The 21290-nt window shown below is 43.3% G+C and overlaps 1 protein-coding gene across 1 annotated transcript in view; it reads right to left on the minus strand.

The window, feature by feature from the left end:
* Positions 1 to 21290, minus strand: part of LOC117455458 (collagen alpha-1(XIV) chain-like) — a 236520-nt gene that overhangs the window by 204773 nt on the left and 10457 nt on the right. Inside the window, 3 exon segments of the mRNA XM_034094977.1 lie at positions 613 to 696; positions 6883 to 7026; positions 20047 to 20163. Coding sequence (XP_033950868.1) covers positions 613 to 696; positions 6883 to 7026; positions 20047 to 20163 — 345 coding nt within the window.

Genomic DNA, 21290 nt, shown 5'->3' on the forward strand with positions numbered 1-21290 from the left:
CTGATTGCTGCAGGCTCTCGCTTGAACTCTCCTTTTCGCACCGTTTCATTTCCTGTTCCTCCATTTTCTCTGGGAATAAAGCTCGATGGTAATCGCCATGTAAGTGTGGGAATATTCAATTTGCCGGAGTTCGTCCCTCTCAAAATGAGGAAGGTTAAGACATCAAAAAATGAAAAAGGGACAGAAGAGGGGAAATTGTCTTGACTTGGAGGGTGGATCAAACTTGTTCCACGCCGGAGCAAAAGCATTAGCTTGTGACAAAACTCTTTAGCCTTTTCACTTCCACTTACCTGTTTTTGTTGCGCAATTTCCTTCAGTCGTAATCTCAGACTGAAAAAGGTCAGGTTCAAAAGCAATCGTTTTAGAACGTTTTCCTCACAAAAAGAGAACCGAGTAGAGTGTGCAGTTTCTCCAAATTGTAAAAAACCGTGTTCTTGGTTCTTTCCTTTGTGCAGCTGATCCTGCAGAATGGCAGTGGTCTACCTGACATGGCATTTAGAAGAGAGTCTTCTTTTAGAAAGATCTCCGTGTGCTCTTCTTGCAGAGGACGACGACCAGCGACTCACACAAGACTGACGCGCCAGTCTTTTTTGTTTTCCTTGAGGAACTTACCTTCGGAGATCTCGTTGTTTTCCTCTCGGGTCCCGCTGTCTTGTCTTTTCTGAGATTGAACCATCGCAACGCCGGATTGCTGAGCTGGGGACGTAAGACACAATGCAAACATCTATATTAATTATTGTCGGAAGAGAGAAGAAATACAAAGATACAAAGATTCCAATCAATGAATCAACCAATGAAACACAATTCACAAAAAGAATAGAACAAACTCAATTAATGCGTTTAAGATAAGGGAAAATACTTTTAAAATCCCAGGAATAGAACGGGCCAGATTAAACACCATGACAAATCAGAGAATATGTATTTAGGCTGTGATGTTAGATCTCAGCCAAGTGGCAGACACTTAAAAGCAACATCAAAGCTCACTTGCTCTGATCAACTGGGCACAGTGTGGCTACAGTGACGTGAGGATGGGCCTGAGGATGGACTCATTTCAGAATTCAATGAGAGGATAAACCCCTTGAGAGTCACCATCTTGTTTGCAAGTGGGTCTTCAGGCACAAACATGAAAGTTCAGAAACACTTTGTCATGTACGTAACAAAAATAATAATAAAGTCATCAACACAACAAAAACATTAACAACAGAATACACATTCGGGCTCTCTCTATAATAATACGAATACGCAATGTTTGGTCATATTTTGTTATCCTGCTGTGTTATACTGAATCAGCTCCTGACTTCCTCGCCCTTGTGATATAAATATGCATGTGTTGTGCACGGACAGAAATGCTAAGAGAGTTTCATGTTCATGTTGCTTTGTCACATGTACCTCTCATTCCAGGCCCCCCGATTGTCCACCATCAGCCCCGCCCCTGGTTGTTTCCACCTGTGTCTTGTTGTCGTGTGTTTAAATTCCCCAGTCTCCCAGTGTTCATCGTCAGTTGGTCTCGTCTCGTGCCTAGGTCAGATCTCTGCTCTCCCTGATGCTAAGAAGATGTCGTTCCTCGCTACGTGAACGTTTTTCTTTCGTGCCCTTATGTCATCTCATTTTGAGATTTGATAGTGTTTATTTTTGTTCACCTACTGAAAATAAAGTACTTTACCTCCGTCTCCTGGGTCATTGCAATTGGGTCCTATATCCGGAGTATCTGAGTTCGTAACAGCATGCTAAGGTAAATGATGTATTGCACCTTTACAAATGAGTGTGTTAATGAGCAGATATTAAATAACAGAACTAGTGTATTGTCATAAACAAAATGAAGATATCTTCTTGAATAAGTCAATGACTGTTCTCTTGAGCTCATGAACTTCGTCTTCACAATGTTGTCCCGGCTCTCATGTGCATCTCAACAGAGATGAGAATGGAGCTAACTTCTTAGCTATGCATTTGATCACCCCCTAAATGTATGTAGTTCTTCTTTACAACTTGCCCATCAGCTAGTGAGATCCTAGATGTACATTTCACTTGCCTTACAAAATGGTGCCATCTTTATCAGATTCATAATAAACAGGCTAAGAAGTTGTCATGTCCTTGAGAAAAGTCATTTATCTGGGTGAAATGATTCTAGGATCTCAGTGATTCAAAACTCAAGCAGTTGGCATCTCATTATCCGTGTTGGCCCAACTGCCAAACTTTAATATTTATTTGTAATAATCAGTCAATCACGGTTCAATCCAACCTTTTTGATCAGCCATGCAGTTAGCTTGACTGCCAACAACGTGTTCCAATCCAATAATGCCACAAAGAAACACGGCAGCAATGATTTCCACTTGTCTAAATGTCAAACGCCATCGCTCACATGAAGCATGCCAGTTCCTTAGCACTGCTCCCGGGTGTTTTCATTAAGTGGTGCAACAACAACCTGCCGGCACGGGAGATCATACATGGCATATTGTGCCTTTGCTTTCCTTTTGAAGAGGATGTTCTACATTTGTGGAGGAAACACTCCTGGGGTTTGCTGTATTACAAATCTTTCTTAAAAGAATTAGGTGTAGTATTTATTTTGTTCCTGAAGAAAACCTGAGTTCCTGAAGAACTCGGGTTGCACAAGGTTACAAAAACACCAACAAACTGACCGTGATGGAGGGAGACAGGAAAAACAAACCATGCACCGACACCGACCACAGGAAGAGACTAACTACAGGGAGGGGTGATCACGAGACGAGAAACAGCCGGGCAGGGGAGGAGAAACACGAGGGCCACAGGTGAACACAATCAGACAACCAGACACACCAGGGAAACTAACGACAGAAGGAGAAACACAAGGGCCACAGGTGAACACAACCAGACAACCAGACACACCAGGGAAACTAACGACAGGAGGAGAAACACAAGGGCCACAGGTGAACACAACCAGACAACCAGACACACCAGGGAAACTAACGACAGGAGGAGAAACACGAGGGAAACAGGTGAACACAACCAGACAACCAGACACACCAGGGAAACTAACGACAGGAGGAGAAACACAAGGGCCACAGGTGAACACAACCAGACAACCAGACACACCAGGGAAACTAACGACAGGAGGAGAAACACAAGGGCCACAGGTGAACACAACCAGACAACCAGACACACCAGGGAAGCTAACGACAGGAGGAGAAACACAAGGGCCACAGGTGAACACAACCAGACAACCAGACACACCAGGGAAACTAACGACAGGAGGAGAAACACAAGGGCCACAGGTGAACACAACCAGACAACCAGACACACCAGGGAAGCTAACGACAGGAGGAGAAACACAAGGGCCACAGGTGAACACAACCAGACAACCAGACACACCAGGGAAACTAACGACAGGAGGAGAAACACAAGGGCCACAGGTGAACACAACCAGACAACCAGACACACCAGGGAAACTAACGACAGGAGGAGAAACACAAGGGCCACAGGTGAACACAACCAGACAACCAGACACACCAGGGAAGCTAACGACAGGAGGAGAAACACAAGGGCCACAGGTGAACACAACCAGACAACCAGACACACCAGGGAAACTAACGACAGGAGGAGAAACACAAGGGAAACAGGTGAACACAACCAGACAACCAGACACACCAGGGAAACTAACGACAGGAGGAAAGAACAGCAAAACAAAACCCATTACCAGACACACTAAACTAAAACCGTGACATGACATAAGAATCGTGACAGATGTGGCCCTCGATGAAATTGAGTTGGACACCCCTGCTCTAGATGGTAGGAGCTTTGCTTTATTATATCCTTTAGCTTAAAATACATTGCGACATCCTTTACGAAAGGAAAGGAGATGATGTCCCCCAATTCCTTGAGACCGTAACATTTAAAATGACACGTTTACAAAACAACTGATTGTGACTAACGCATGCAGATCATGTATGTAACATGTATGTTCAGCATTTTATAAAGTGATGTTTATGCATTGACATGTCCAAAGTGATGCCTATTACTATAAAATCAACTTGTTCTTAACATGTTTGAATGTGGAGGTGCACCGTGATAGATGTGTAGACCGCCAACCCAACACATTATAGATACTTTATATCTCACGTTTTACTATTGAAAAATATTTTCATATAGTCATACTTATATGGATTAATACGAGGGGAGAGGAGAGGGAGGGGAGGTCATATCTCAATGCTGTTCATATTTATAAAGCCCGCAAAAAACAATGCTATAAGAAGTTAAGGGGCAGATATCTAAATGTGGTATTTGTAGTCCATCTGCGGGTAATTGTAGTCCCCCAACAGCTGACGCACATCAATACCATCTGCTGGCTCATCATTGATACGTCCCCCAGTGTCAGTGCAGGCTCTTTTCCGAAGTCCTGATGAATTCTCCTATCGTCTTTCCATAGGCACTTGGAATTTGTCACTGAGGTTGAGCAATAGTGTCTAGGAAAATACGATAGGACCTGATTTTCTTTTGATACTTCAACCGCGACCTCTATCATCATGGTGCCTTTTGTTTGTCTCTCTTGGTCACATACCAATCAGTGATGTCACAGCAGGTATTCTGCCAATCAGAGCTGATGGACAACACCTGCTGGGACATCATTGATTGGACATGCAGCCTGCTGTCCCATAGATCCAATCACAATCCATCCACTTCACTTTCGAACTCTGCGGCATAATAAACTCTATATGTAGTCTCACTCTCGGCAGAATGAGGCTCCTTCATTAAAGCGTCCCGAGTACGCTCATTTGCCGGTTCTTATCAGTATGTAGAGTCTCTACTTTAAAGAGTCCTCTCCTGCTGATTTTCAGGTGTATATCAGTATGTAGAGTCTCTACTTTAAAGAGTCCTCTCCTGCTGATGTTCAGGTGTATATCAGTATGTATGTATGTATCTACTTTAAAGAGTCCTCTCATGCTGATGTTCAGGTGTATATCAGTATGTAGTGTCTCTACTTTAAAGAGTCCTCTCCTGCTGATGTTCAGGTGTATATCAGTATGTAGTGTCTCTACTTTAAAGAGTCCTCTCCTGCTGATGTTCAGGTGTATATCAGTATGTAGAGTCTCTACTTTAAAGAGTCCTCTCCTGCTGATGTTCACGTGTATATCAGTATGTAGTGTCTCTACTTTAAAGAGTCCTCTCCTGCTGATGTTCAGGTGTATATCAGTATGTAGTGTCTCTACTTTAAAGAGTCCTCTCCTGCTGATGTTCAGGTGTATATCAGTATGTAGAGTCTCTACTTTAAAGAGTCCTCTCCTGCTGATGTTCAGGTGTATATCAGTATGTATGTATCTACTTTAAAGAGTCCTCTCATGCTGATGTTCAGGTGTATATCAGTATGTAGTGTCTCTACTTTAAAGAGTCCTCTCCTGCTGATGTTCAGGTGTATATCAGTATGTAGAGTCTCTACTTTAAAGAGTCCTCTCCTGCTGATGTTCACGTGTATATCAGTATGTAGTGTCTCTACTTTAAAGAGTCCTCTCCTGCTGATGTTCAGGTGTATATCAGTATGTAGTGTCTCTACTTTAAAGAGTCCTCTCCTGCTGATGTTCACGTGTATATCAGTATGTAGTGTCTCTACTTTAAAGAGTCCTCTCCTGCTGATGTTCAGGTGTATATCAGTATGTAGTGTTTCTACTTTAAAGAGTCCTCTCCTGCTGATGTTCAGGTGTATATCGGTATGTAGTGTCTCTACTTTAAAGAGTCCTCTCCTGCTGATGTTCAGGTGTATATCAGTATGTAGTGTCTCTACTTTAAAGAGTCCTCTCCTGCTGATGTTCAGGTGTATATCAGTATGTAGTGTCTCTACTTTAAAGAGTCCTCTCCTGCTGATGTTCAGGTGTATATCAGTATGTAGTGTCTCTACTTTAAAGAGTCCTCTCCTGCTGATGTTCAGGTGTATATCAGTATGTAGTGTCTCTACTTTAAAGAGTCCTCTCCTGCTGATGTTCAGGAGTATATCAGTATGTAGTGTCTCTACTTTAAAGAGTCCTCTCCTGCTGATGTTCAGGTGTATATCAGTATGTAGTGTCTCTACTTTAAAGAGTCCTCTCCTGCTGATGTTCAGGTGTATATCAGTATGTAGTGTCTCTACTTTAAAGAGTCCTCTCCTGCTGATGTTCAGGTGTATATCAGTATGTAGTGTCTCTACTTTAAAGAGTCCTCTCCTGCTGATGTTCAGGTGTATATCAGTATGTAGTGTCTCTACTTTAAAGAGTCCTCTCCTGCTGATGTTCAGGTGTATATCAGTATGTAGTGTCTCTACTTTAAAGAGTCCTCTCCTGCTGATGTTCAGGTGTATATCAGTATGTAGAGTCTCTACTTTAAAGAGTCCTCTCCTGCTGATGTTCAGGTGTATATCAGTATGTAGTGTCTCTACTTTAAAGAGTCCTCTCCTGCTGATGTTCAGGTGTATATCAGTATGTAGAGTCTCTACATGTCTCCATGCTTTAATGTTCAGAAAGCTCTTTATTGTCCTCATACTGCCTGTGCTGCAGCACCTCTTTTCACCCTCTGTCTGAAACCAGAGCCCAGTCTGCTCTGATTGGTTAGCTGGCCGGCTCTGTTGTGATTGGTCCGGCTGCCCCTTAGCCTATCACATACAATGTGGTGCAGTGATAGCCAATAGAAGGGCAAGTGTTACATAGTGATGTCAGTACGTTATGGAAGTAAGCAAAGGAATCCATTGGAGGTGTTTCAGGCAGGGGGCGTTACCCTCTGCAGACCATGTTCATGCACACACACACGTATATAACACACTGCAGGAAAGGGAAACCCCCAAAAGCATTATAGGGCACTCTTTAAACAAATGATAATGATACGATGCTACTTGTGTGAGCCTCCAGTCTGAAAGCAAACCGATGTGATTCAGAAAAAGGCTCTTACCTTCATGTTTGGCCTGGAGAGGTTTACTCTGCTGTCCTCCACTCACAGCAATGATCTTAAAGTGGTATTCTTTGGAGGGGTCGTAGTCCTCAATGAGCAGCTTTGCTTCCTGCTTCAATACCTCAGTGTCCTTCTGCTCTCCACCTATTAAGGGGAAGAGAGCAAACACACTCAGCAGTGGAAGTCTGATGATTAGAGGGAAGAAACATTTCCCGATTTGAACTCTGATCACGAAAAGGCATCATTTTTAAGATACTAAGGCCTTTCCATAACCCCTTATGAAAAGGCCTTAGTATCTTGTGGCTGTTTGTGTGTGTTGCATTTTGGCCAATGAGTTCCACCTATGTTGCTCCGACAGGAGAAATGAGTCAGAATGCTGCATTATCTCAGAGCAGGAGGTAAAGACAGATAAGACACTAACCTTAGGATTAACACTAAAGATAAGTGTGTAAATAGGTCAAAGGTTTTCAGCCAAATGTAGCTTAGAATCAGGATGTTTTGTTTCTAATCGTGCAGAACTCAGGAAGTCATTGTCTTGGTTATCCAGCACATTCATCAATAACTTTATTCTCTAAAGATGATGAGCGTCGCCTAAATCTGCTTGTGCCAAATCAAATGTATATCAGAGGTGGGAGTAAGTCCTACATGTGCAAGTCATGTGACTCGAGTCCCCACCTCTGCTGCGTATAGAGACACACGAGAGCCCAGAGTTTTGCATTTCTTGGAGCACATGACAGTTTGACTTCTGACTCACGCTGATGGCAGACGTACATCTTCAGGTGCATGAAGGACCATCTGCTGTACACAATTCAACTGTAACGAACAGCCAAAAGGCTCTTGCTAATTGCTTTGATAACTCTGGTCTGTGAAATGTTATTTAGAACGTAATGATTTCTTTTACACGGCGGGTCAGTGGCTTAAAATGGTCGTATCAGGCAGCACGAGCAGCTCGCCTCTTATTCAACCGTTCACATGTAATGGGTCGTGGATCAAGACGCCAAGCCTGCTCATTACTTACTACAACAACACAAAAGACAACCGTGTACTCCACTACAAAGCATATGTTGAGGTAAGTGACTTTAAAGGGATCGTTTTTATCTTTTTAAGTGGGGTTGTATGAGGCACTTATCCATAGCAGGTAAGTGAACTTGCTTAGATGACAGTCTGCACGCTCCCAGTGTTGAGAATCAAACGGAAGCACATGGACAGAAGCAAAGCAATGCACTGCTCAGGACAGGGCAGCAGCAACATTTCATACGTTTCAACTTTAAGTGTAAACTACATCTTAAGCATGTTCAGCACTTTGCATTGCCATCAGGAAGCCCAATGCAACAGGGACTGTCATTTGACCTCATCATGGGATCTGTCTTGGCACTAACTCCCATCAACAACACACACTTTCTAATTGGAACTTCATCACATACACATTAGCAAGACAGTCCCCACATGTTGGGAACCGTACCGCTCCGCCTGTGGCTGTTGCAGTTGATTTTGAGAGGTTGTTCTACCTGCTCTGTGTCACTGTTTACTGTTGAACTCTTTGTGCTGATTGTATGTTGAAGTTCATTTTACAAGGGAGTTGTTGAACTAGCACTGCCTCTATCGGTTAGTATAGTTGATGTTATTGTGACACTTTGGTTAGATTGCTAGCTTCAATTACAGTGGCGAGCCGTCAGGGCCCTCTAGGCCCTCTGTGAGGGCCTAGGATATTCTAAGAAATAATATTTGAAAACATTAAAAAAAAACATTTTTTTTAAAATATTTTTTTTATATGTTTTTGTAGTTATATTTTTCATTAGTTTTACCAAAATAACTTGATTTAATTGTGTGTAAAATAATATTTCCAAAGAAATAAATCCTTCGAATCTGCCTGTTCAGTTTCTGTTGGAATGTGAAGGGTTAAATGCTGTCTCTGCGAGTTATGTGAAGACGGGAGAGCTTGGTCCCTCTCTACATTCACAGAGGGCCCGCTATAGTAACTCAACGAGAGAGTAATGTCAAATGACGGTACAATTGACCAATCATATCTTCCCTCTAAATGGGCGGGCTTTATTTTCGCGGACTTTATGACAAGTTCCGCCCGCTGTGAGGTCTATGCAAGTGGTGCAGTGACGCGTCCTAAACCCCGGAAGTAAGCTGCGCTCGGATTCCCTCGACAGAAAGCAACGGGATTTCTCCATAGGATTTTGGAAAATAGCTGTAAATAAGGTCTGTGGAAAACGAACCTGTTAGATAAATGCACGTTTTGTTCAGCCGGATAATATCCACATGTCTACCGTACTTTTATTATTATTATTTTCGAATCATAAATCTAATCGATAGATTTATGATCGATAGATTTATAATTAGCATAAGTTCGTTCATGATGGCTCACTTTAGTGATAGTGATGACATCATTGCGAAATTATTAACCGAGTCATTTTCAAGATTGAGTTACAATGATAAACTGGAGTGGCAAAGGATCAGCTGAATGACATCAAAGGTCATCTAAGTCATTTTCAATGTGGGCCGCCGTGCCGACTTAATTCATTTTTAATTGTTACTTGGCTGTGGGTGCCCTGTCATGATAGGTGTTTAGATACATGGTGTTGTTCTGTGTGGTAGAGGGTCGCTGTCATTGATGCGTTTTGCACCCCGGGGCTCTGTTTTGATATTCCGCTGTGACGTAATATCTCTTCTTTTTTCCGAGGGAAGGGGGGTCAGAGGGCCTAGGTATAAAAGTCACGGCTCGCCACTGTTCAATTAACTTGGCTTTTGTCCATCCATCCAGGATCCAGCAGTTCCAGGAGAGGGCCCCAACCGTCCCTTGTCCCTGGGCACATCGACCAGCTCTGCCTGGGGGATTCTGAAGTGCTCGGTCACGTAGCATCTTTACTAGGTGGCCACCTAGTAAGGATGCCGTGTGGCCGCCACTAATCACATCCACTGGCTCCTTTGGCTGCCCCCATCCACAGTACGACTTTGCTTTGCTCCCGTCAGGCTTTTGTAAACTGCATTCTACTGTAGTTAAAACACCGACTATGGATGAGTACATTATTGTGTATATAACCCTTAAAGACAGGTAGATAAAACCTCGTTTACATGGGTATCATTCCTACAGAGACCTCGTCAACGGGCCGTTGGTCCTTGGGAAAGACACTTCACCCTAGATTGCTCCTGTGGGTGTGGTCGACATTATTAAATGTATAATATGTCTAATAATAGTAATATGTAATGTAAAGCGCTTAAATAAATACCATGACTTATTATTATTAAAGTAACAGACAGAACTAAATTCAAAACATTTGAATCATCCCTTTAAATAATGGATAATACTTGATATGTAGGTTATTTAAAACATGTGAGCAAGTTGGGACTCAATGTATTGTGCAGCCCTTCAGCAAAGACGATTGCTGCTGTTAATAACCTGCAGTTATTGAACTGTCTCTCAAACCTCCATTCCAAACTTGAAATAAACATATCTACTCTGTACACCTCTCTGAGTTCTCAAATAACTTCAAACTATTTACAAAATATGTGAACATGTCCTCAGTTATATTTGAAAGCAACACTAACAAAAGAAAAGCCCTCTGGCATCACACACTGAGGAGAGGACAGATTGACTTTATTAACGCCTGAGGCTAAAGATTATTGCAGCAGAAAACGGAGGGAAAATATTTAAAAAATCAAAGACTAAGACTATGAACAATAAGTTTAAATAAAAAATCACAGACATCAATCAAATTAAGTATATCGTTTTCTAATCCTGCCAAATGTGCTGTGCTGTGATGGCAGCAGAAGGTTTGGCAGAAGTCAGCAGTTTGCAGATTGACTCAGAAGCGTAGGTTTCCATTTCCTGGCATTTCAGAGACATATCGTGTCTCCAGATATTGGATTAGAAGTCCAAGATCATCAGAGAAAAACACTCAGATTGGTTTAAGAGTGTGTGATGAAAGAAAAGTGCTTATTTCGCCTTGGGGGTTTGTGTATGTGATGAAATGGAATTGGTACACAACCGAGACATGCAGGACACATGTCTCGGTTTGCATCAATACATCTTACAGAGATTGAAGCCAATTTCTTTATTTAAAAAAATCAAAGATCTACTTTCTGCTCCGACAAAATACTTTTCAGCAAAGAAACACCCTATGTGTATCCAAACAGATAAATCCCTCTCTGTCTTTACCACATTTGGTTCCTTAAACTCTTGAATGGTAAAAAAAAAAAGGTTTTTTAATTAAATAGTGTTGTTCACTTCACAATCAGGCACTTTCATTTGTTTGTGTCTTTCAGACGTGCTTAAGCCATGACAGAGTTCGAGTCTCGTCTTCTCCTTAACCTGGAAAAGACCAGCTCGATGAAACGTGCACGCTGACCAAACTGAACCGTTGACTTTTATTAAAAGAACAACAGTTGAAGCAAGTTGAACCTAATATGTTTTACTTAAACCTAATATTATTTCTGACAACTAACCTAATGTGAAAGTTATTTGAAATCTGTTGACAGAATACATTTAATTACAAAAACTACCGCTCCTTCACTGCTTTTCCACATTCACTACACTCGTGCCGAAACCAGAAGCCACAGGCTGAAGACGATGGACCCGTCGCTCAGCTCGCTCCCTCGGCCCAGAAGGCACCGAGCCATCCCCGCACTTCCAGTTATTCCTTCACATGTTCTCGATTCTTCAAAACCAAGCAGTGCCCAAAGGCAACATGCTGCAACGCGCGCTGCGTGGGCACGTCTCAGAAAAGAGGCCATCGTGCTTTGGTGAAGATGTCAGGGCAATGTGGATATGGAAGAATATGAAAAAGGCAGTAAAGCTTTCTCGTAGATGTGAGACTGCAGTGCTCGTTACTGTAAACGGAAAAGCATCGACATCATGGGACAATGGAGACGGGCTCCCCGACGGGTGAAGGGAACTCCAGAGGTGTATGTGCATCAAAAGCAACACACCTTTAACTCAGGGGCATTAAAGATGATTGTGCTCTTCGGTAAAAGCCGAAGATGACCAGGTTGAATGGTGTTGTCTCTCTCCCCATGCGTCACCTTTCATTATCTATACCCAGCATCCGTCTGTTCATCACCTCTCCTCCATGTGTTTCCAGCTTCATCCTTTATCCATCCCTCTATAGTACCCCCTCTTTTATATTCATCGTCTTTCCCTCCATCCGCCCCACTCTCCCTGCGGTGCCAGGGGCCGGCTGCCTGTGCTCACTGCATCTCATCTGACTTTTCTCCATTACTGTGATCAAACAGACGGCCAGGCATCAGCGACACGTGTACCTGGCCGATGGCTGCACGCAGCACTGTGGCAGAGGGGGGCTTCACTCTCAGACCTCAGGCCACCGTGGATCGGTGCATCAAACACTTTTAATAATAAAAGCCTGTGTCTCTGGAAACAGTGTCAGGATAATAAGGAAAAGGCGGTACTGGTTCTTTTACAAAGATGCACAGTAACATTGTTTTTAAATATATATCATTTTTCTTCATCGGGACATACTAAACCTAGACAACCCATGATTTAAAGTAGATGTGGATCACAACATCGTGTTTATACAGCACTCTCTCACTTGCTTTGACATACACAATAAAGACATTCGGACACATCACCGTTATGAATGCAAAGGCTGGAGATGGAACTACCGACTCTCAGGTAGAGAACCACCATGTACATTATGAACCACAGTCTAGCCCAACATTGTCTTTGTAGGATGGAGCCTACTATATTAATTACATGTATTAGCTACTTCACTATAATCAGATGGTCTTTCTTTCAGGTGGCTTAGTATTGTAATGTGTGACGACCCCTGCCTCACTATCTCTGGTGGTGTGTGTGTGTGTGTGTGTGTGTGTGTGTGTGTGTGTGTGTGTGTGTGTGTGTGTGTGTGTGTGTGTGTGTGTGTGTGTGTGTGTGTGTGTGTGTGTGTGTGTGTGTGTGTGTGTGTGTGTGTGTGTGTGTGTGTGTGTGTGTGTGTGTGTGTGTGTGTGTGTGTGTGTGTGTGTGTGTGTGTGTGTGTGTGTGTGTGTGTGTGGCCCTTTAATGACTCTTCCTCCGTTTGTGCTCACGGGGATTGAGGACCCCTGGCGGCTGGAGCTAGCCGGATAAAGGACCGGGACGGATCTCGCTCTCTCTGGCAGGAGGATGCAACGCGAAGAGCACGGCCATCTGACCTCTTGTTTCGCCTGCTCGTGTCCTTCAGCAGGGAATAAACTCTCTTTTTCTATTCACGCCCTCGTTTCTGTCACGCGTTTGTTGTGGCTGAGAGCCGAGCCATGACACTGCACTACATTGAGTGATTCGAAAGAAACATCAGGAGGATGCGTCCCCAGCTGACCCAGAAAGCCACGCAGGTTCTGGTCCAGGCTCTCGTCACCTCACGCCTAGACTACTGCACCTCCCTCCTGGCTGGTCTACCTGCATGTGCCATCCGACCTCTGCAGCTCATCCAGAATGCAGCGGCTCGTCTGGTCTTCAACCTTCCTAAATGTTCCCACACCACGCCGCTCCTCCGCTCCCTCCACTGGCTTCCGGTAACTGCTAGAATCCACTTCAAGACACTGGTACTTGCGTACCATGCTGCGAATGGATCTGGCCCTTCCTACATCCAGGACATGGTTAAACCGTACACCCCAGCGCGTGCACTCCGCTCTGCATCAACCAAACGACTCGCTGCACCCTCGCTGCGAGGGGGACCCAAGTTCCCATCAGCAGAAACACGTGGGTTTGCTCTCCTGGCTCCAAAATGGTGGAATGAGCTCCCCATTGACATCAGGACAGCAGAAAGCTCACACACCTTCCGGCGCAGACTGAAAACTCATCTCTTTCGACTCCACTTCGAGCGATAGAACTTCTAACAAAGCACTTAGATACTAACAAAGGGCTGGCTTATCTAAAGCTAGTTGAGTAGCACTTGACATTTGTTGGCTCTATGAAACCTGATGTAATAAAAACAGACAGACAGGTGTTAGAAAATAAAATATTCCTTTCTTTCTTTCGTTCGTTGTGTCAGTTAGACATTTCTGAATAAGTCAATTTGATATTATACTCTATGTTAAGCCATTCAAACATCTTTGCTCTACTTATTATACAGTATAATCACCCTTTGTCGTATTGAGTATCTGGTTTCTAGTGATTAAGATAAAGGGAAAATAAACTGTGCCTCCACAAACCCATAGAGGGCCCCTCCTGGGCCTCACACCTTACTTTGGGAAGTGCTAAACAAAAGGAATGCTTAAAGCTGTCAGTCATTTCAGTTACAAGACGAGAGGACATGTTTTGCAGCAGTTCCTGCAGCTGCACTATTCCCAACATGGTCTTTGCAGGAAAGAAAGGAAAGTAATAAAGGTAGGACAAAAGAAACTTGTGATGGTATGGACTTACACTAGGGCTGAACGATTAATCGGTTTTAAATCGAAATCGCGATTTTAAATGATGTGATTATCATTCTTCTTCTTGTGTGTCAGTCATTCCACATCCATCAGAAGTGCTGTGCTCCACATGTACCAGTCATTGTTAACCAATCAGAAGTGGCCCATGATAGAAGGTGATAGACAGATTGATCCAATCACCTGCCAAGTGCTTCTGAAAGTGCCTGCCCTTTCCAAATGGCTTCCAATGGAGCTTTAGATGCTTTGGTGAAACAAAGCATCTGAGTCAGGTTAGTAATGCTCCATCACGTGTTTCTACTACAGGGTGAGTCTTAAACTGAAGCTTGACTTTAAAGCAACCCAACGGAAGTTAGTAAGTTTAGTTCTTTCACTCGTAGCTCGGGCTGCGGGGAGCTAGAGACGGGAGCACGTTGATACGACCTTCCTAGCCGGAGATATGGCCGCATTTTACAATAAACTTCCGTTGGGTCGCTTAAAACAAATATCGCAAATCGAATCGCAATATCCGTCAGAAGAATCGCAATTAGATTATTTCCCCAAATCGTGCAGCCCTAGGGCGACTGTGGCTGAGAGGGAGTGCGGTCGTCTTTCAACCAGAAGGTTGTGGGTTTGATCCCAGCCCGTGCAGCCAACATGTCGATGTATCCTTGGGCAAGATACTTAACCCTGAGTTGCTCCCGACGGCCAACGGTGTGTGAATGTTAGTTCCTAGAGCAGTGCCGAAGCAGAACTTCGGCTTTCAACTGATTTACCTTCGAAACACATGTATGGCTCTGCCGCTCAGCGCTGCTGCTTGCCTCTGTGTCTGTGTTCTTCGCACCTGCCTGTAATCTGAGAAGGTCCCGCCTCTCTGGCTGGCTCCCGCCCGGAAAATCTTCAGTGTTGATTGACACTTCAGTAATAGCCTATCAGATAGCGCTGTGGGCGGGACATTGCTCGTGTACAGAGAGTGGTGACTGCAGACAGAGAAACGGCCGCATCAGAGCCAAAGTGTTATCGGCAATTTTATAAAAAAAAAAGGCAGATACCGATAATCGGCCAAATGAGGAATATCGGCCCCGATAATCGGTCGACCCCTAATGTAAAGCGCTTTGAGGGGTCGTAAAGACTGGATAAAGCGCTAAGTACAGTCATTTACCATTCCTACTGTACTCCCATTCAGATCTATACATATCAAGCTGATTGCATATTATAGTAAAGAACACTGACAATTCCATTTTCTACAGCATTTCATATCTGTGCATCTCCGCTGGCATACTATACCTTTAACAACAGCAAACCCTGTCTCTAAATTGAGCTTGCACAAACACACGCTGTCTATCATTTGTGTTTCATCTCCTTGGTAACTTCTTTTCGCATCCATTTTTAACTTCTGTATGCAAATGAGCAATAACTCAAATGAACCTGGGTCTTGATGAAGTGTTGCTGTACCATGTTCTTGTCAGTGTTGTGAAGAGAAACTGGAGTTCAAATGAGACCGTACAAGCTTTGAAATCCAGTGATTTACAAATAACACAATAGGTACATGAATCAGTGCCTGTCACGGCCAACAGCTGTTTGAAGAACAAGCTGTCCCAGCACTAAACATACAGGAGATGCTGTTGGGGCTTCTTTTTTTATTTGAGTATATAACAATTCAGTCATATAAAGTAACATGTATACCTGGTTGCTTAGTGACCAAGACATCATGTTTGAGGACTAGGACTGTGAAGGTTCACCTCTCTTTCTATACATTATAAAAACCCATTTGCTGGAGGTTAAATATGACATCCTAAAGTAACAGGAGTGACAAAGTCATGCAGAAAAGAGACCAGGTGGTTTACTCCAATGCAGGGTCCAGTAACAGCTCCCCCGATGTGCCCTGATGTGCTTAACCAATCACACTATAATTACAATACAATACAAATGGCAGGCTTATGGCTTTACAGCATATCCATAAACCGTAAAAACATCTGCACTGCATCTGTGTTTCACTTGCTGCCATTCAATTAGAGTAATACCCTGTGTGATTATCACTTCATAACTATGATTACAGTCAATCTCCATCACACAGAATATATATATCTGTTACAGCAAAGAAATGAAGATAATGTCCATGTTGTGAAGAGCACAGGCGGAGAGAACAGTCTCGTTGTGCCTCAGCGACGTGATGCACTGTTGACGAGACTGACAGTGATGCTGCAAGCCTCCAAGGAATTGTAGTTTAAGTTCACACTCAGTTAGCAGTATATTATGTACAGTATACCTGGCTAAAACACGGCTGAACGATTAATCGATTTTAAATCGAAATCGCGATTCGAGATGATGCGATTATCAAATCGCAAAGCCTGCGATTTGTTTTAACTTTTTTTTTGTTCTTCTTGTGTGTCAGTCATCCACACCAATCAGAAGTGCTGTGCTCCACATGTACCAGCCATTGTTAACCAATCAGAAGTGGCCCATGATAGAAGGTGATAGACAGATTGATCCAATCACCTGCCAAGTATCTTTGAAAGTGCCTGCCTTTCCAAATGGCTTCCAATGGAGCTTTAGATGGTTTGGTGAAACAAAGCATCTGAGTCAGGTTAGTGATGCTCCATCACGTGTTTCTACTACAGGGTGAGTCTTAAACTGAAGCTTGACTTTAAAGCAACCCAACGGAAGTTTCATGTAAGTTTAGTTCTTTCACTCGTAGCTCGGGCTGCGGGGGTGCTAGAGACAGGAGTACGTTGATACGACCTTCCTAGCCGGAGTTATGGCCACATTTTACAATAAACTTCCGTTGGGTTGCTTAAAGATAAATATCGCAATTCGAATCGCAATCGCAATATTTGTCAGAAAAATCGCAATTAGATTTTTTCCCAAAATCGTGCAGCCCTAGGCCACCCCTTTAAAGAACACTACTTTCATGAAGGTTATACTGTCTTGTATGTATTTAAACGTTATGCTCATTTCAGAAGGATTTGGCTTGGGAACGAAGATGTTCTATTCTCGCATTTGACCAAATGGCACTGGTACTTTAAGATGTGCCTGCTCATCTCCTGCGGCGCCTGAACGCCACACGGTTCCCCTGCACTGCGTTTGAAATAGCTTCCCACTGCTCCTTATACTAGGAAGGGTTCAACGCAGGGATCAAATCTCCCTGTGTGTGCGGTGCACATGTGTGACACTTGAACATGGATCTGATTTGAATATAATCTGTTGAAATGTAGTTGCTTAAACTAACGATGATTCTTACAGGGTTTCCACTACCATTGCAAACGGGACCTTCTTTTGACATAAGATACTGAATATGTTATCTATTATTTATGTCTGCTGGTTTCCGTTAAGCCTGAGAGTTTTTACTTAGTGCTGCTGTCAATGACTGTCGCTGTGAGTAAGGCTAGCTATCCTCTAGGCTGCGCATCATGCAGTGTAAAATGCCATAGGCTGAAGGTCTGATAAGTGACGAGCGCCAAGTACCCTTGCTAGGAACTGTTGGAGATATTGGTTTAGTATTAAAGTATGATATCCCTCCCAAAGCAGCGAGCCAAGGGGAAACAGTCATATGTAACCGTAACCCAATAAACGTTGATTTGAGTGTGTTAAAGTCCAATGTCAGTCAGAAGGGTATACTTTGAGAATACTTGAAGGAAAGTATTATTCCACTCATCCACTTGTAACCCCACTCTAAATGACACTTTACATGAATCCAGTCACTCACAAAATAACTTCTATTCCCATCGACACCAGACTGAAGTATTTTCTCGAACTTGTTGAATCAATAAATCCCAAGGTGTGTGCTGCAGGTTTCTACAGGGAGCTCCTGAACAGCTCGGCATCAGTTCCATCCAACCCCGTGTAGCTACGTGTCTCTTTCTCTACGGGGTGAATTATGAAGCCGCATGCCGCTGAAAGACACGTAAAAAAGGTCGATTTCTTCTCCCTTGGGGCGAGAGGTTTAACAACTGTGCTCCTTTCTGCATAACTAGAATGTTTGTCCCATAAGAAAAAGATAAACGCCACATGGTCAATATGGTTTGTGAATGGAAGGGAATTAGATGTACCTTCATTCTGTTTGTCATTTTACAAATAAACCCGAGCAGTGTCATCTGGGTGCAAGTTTTAACTCCAAATAGTGATGGAGCATCTTCTTAAGGAAGCATTACCCTGTGGTCATCACTCCTCAGAAGCCCTTGAGCGAGGCACTAGAAGACCAATGCATGACAGAGTTTGCGCTGCTCAGCTTCCAGGTGTGAGTGTGGGGAACTGCGTGAACACCAGGCCCGACTGGACAGAACTCCTCGTCAGGTTTCCATGACCACATTAAGTTTCAACGAGACGCGTTCTGCAGAGAGATAAGGCTGGAAAGGAGTACTTTAGCCATGTTGGTTAAGTAGTCTGGTGTTCTGAGCTTTGCAGCTTGTTCATTGCGATGTAATCATTGATGAAGACTAAGGGTTTACATTGGCAGGGTTTGATGTAGGGGTGGGCGATATTGAAAAATATATTATCACGATATTTTTCATGCAGTATCACGATAGACGATATATATCACGATATTTTTTCATGTCGGTTATCATGGTTATTTTCAAGTTACTTAACAGTACAAGCACCTACAAGGTAACGGAAACTAAAATAAAAAGGAGCAACAGACCAAAATAGCATTTCAAGCTGGTTTTATTTCTGAAATGAAACCCTGAATGAACAATTCAACATTTTGATATGGCTTCAAGTTTCTCAGTATAAAAATGAACTTTCTGAGGTAGCACTAGCAGTGAACATCAATAAACATGAAAAGGAGGGTAAAACATAACTAAGTAAAACATAAAACATCAATGAGGAAAAGTCAGTGCCAAACAATTAAAATGTAAACTTTAGACTTGAAGTGCAATAAAAGACTTTAGCATAACGGAAGGGAAAAGTTTATTTTTTTATAGTTTTTTTTTCAAGTTTTTTTTCTTCAATTTTTTATCACGATAGATACGATATCTCTGAAAAAGCATATTGTGGAGACCTAATATCGTCACGACGATATATATCGTCATATCGCCCACCCCTAGTTTGATATCAACTGTCACTAAACACATTGGCATTCACAGTGGCCAAATTGGAAAAGGCTATTGAAGAAAGTCACTTTTGAAATTCGAGGAAATCTAATGAAATACATGTTTCCGGGAGCACCCCACACACGTGATATAAAGTATAACCCAACACCTAATGAAGAACCAGACGTGCCACATCTGAATCGCTGTTATACATCTCAACACATCCTCACGCTGAGGTGGCTCCGAGTGCTTTTTTAGAGAACTTTCACAACAACACAGTGTAAACAAAAGTCCCAGTGTTTTGAGGAGATTCATGCTACAATTCCAGTGACGCAAACTTCCTGAGATGCTGTGTCTCGATTTGGTCATTTCCTCTCGTGCAATGCTTTGGGTGCGCTGTGAACACAACACATATCTCTGTGAGATACCTAGCTAGCAACAATCTTTTTGGTACCAAATCAATACAGACTGCTCAAGTAACCCTGTGATATCACTGGTTGCTCCTTGTTGACCCCGTATAGCAGTAAGTTACCAATATAGTATTTTGTATAGTTCTGTGTTTACCAAAAATACCTGCAATCATGGCCGGTGACGTAGCCAAGATGGCGGTCAATTGAGTGCAAGAAGCGTCCAGCATTCAACAGAAAACGTCTTATGAGTGCACCACCTGCGTACTTGTAGTGCACTACATGTTGGGACACACTGAAAATAGCCCCTGTAAGTACAGAAGTATGCACTTTGATACACACGAACAGACCCCACTCTCCAGGTCCATGCTGGGTCTCACCTGGCTCTGTGGTGTAAAGGACCTTGTAGCCGTCAAACTGTCCTTTGGGCTCTTTCCACGACACATGCAGCTTGGTGGGACTCTGAATTTTGGCACGAAATCTCCGTGGCGATGAAACTGTACAGAGAAAAACACTCAAAATAAACAACTTTACACTTTAAGTGTCATTAAAAATGCTGCAAATATTAATAAATGATGTATGAATTAATTAAAGATCCATGTCATGCACCACAAATACTTTTCTCTCATTATTAGAAAGACTACCGTCATCAGAGCGTGTTAGTGGCATCCATAACAATGGATGGAGTTCAATGCTGTCAGTCAAGGGTTGATAGTAGAAAGGTCGTTTTAAAGAAACGGCTTTGGTTTATAATTTCCAAAAGATCCAACTCTGATGTTCTGCTCCTCTGAACAGATGTTGTGTTTAAAAGTAAACATCCATTCATCCTTTAGAGCATCGCTGCTCATGAGGTTTCACAGATCCGCACTCCTTCTGCTTTCCCTCACGCTCTCACCCGTTGAGCAAAACACACAACTGTGACTGAGTAAAGTGAGATTGAACTCCCTCCAGAGTGATGGCAGCACAGAGGCAAGCGCTGCATCTGGATTTGTAAACGGTTAGAAAAAATAAGGATAAACTGTAGCTCATCCAAGCGGGAGGATACACGTCAGAGAGATTAGCTTGCACAGATGTCACATTAAAAAGCATAGTCACATCCTCCTCCTCCTCCTCCTCCTCCTCCTCCTCCTCCTCCTCCTCCTCCTCCTCCTCCTCCTCCTCCTCCTCCTCCTCCTCCTCCTCCTGGGGATACGACAGGTCTTCTTCTGTGTTCCACTTACCGGCAGCATCAAAGCGACGCCCCTGCCTCTCATCCTGATTAGTTGTTGGCCTTGCCAGCCGCCTCGAGGCCTACCCCCCAGCTTTCTCTCTGTATCCTTTCCTTATTTTCATTTTCGCTCTTCATCTCCTCGTCCGTCTTTCCCTCCCTGTCCTGATCTAATTTTCGTCCATTTATTTTTGGTATGCGTCTCTGTGCTTTGACATCGTCATCAGGGGTAAGATGAGGATGAGAAAAAGGAGTGAATGTGACTTCCTTTTAACGGCAAGGAGAAAAAGAACAAAGGGCACCAAAGGGAAAGGCACGGGAATAGCATCTGCTCACTATTCCTCTCCTGTCCCCAGCAGGAGTGTTTAGATGTGCAACACAGTGCCTGGACCCACTGAGCTGCACACGGCCCAGATC

Source organism: Pseudochaenichthys georgianus, chromosome 11, assembly GCF_902827115.2.
Source record: "Pseudochaenichthys georgianus chromosome 11, fPseGeo1.2, whole genome shotgun sequence".
In the NCBI taxonomy this organism is placed as follows: domain Eukaryota; kingdom Metazoa; phylum Chordata; class Actinopteri; order Perciformes; family Channichthyidae; genus Pseudochaenichthys; species Pseudochaenichthys georgianus.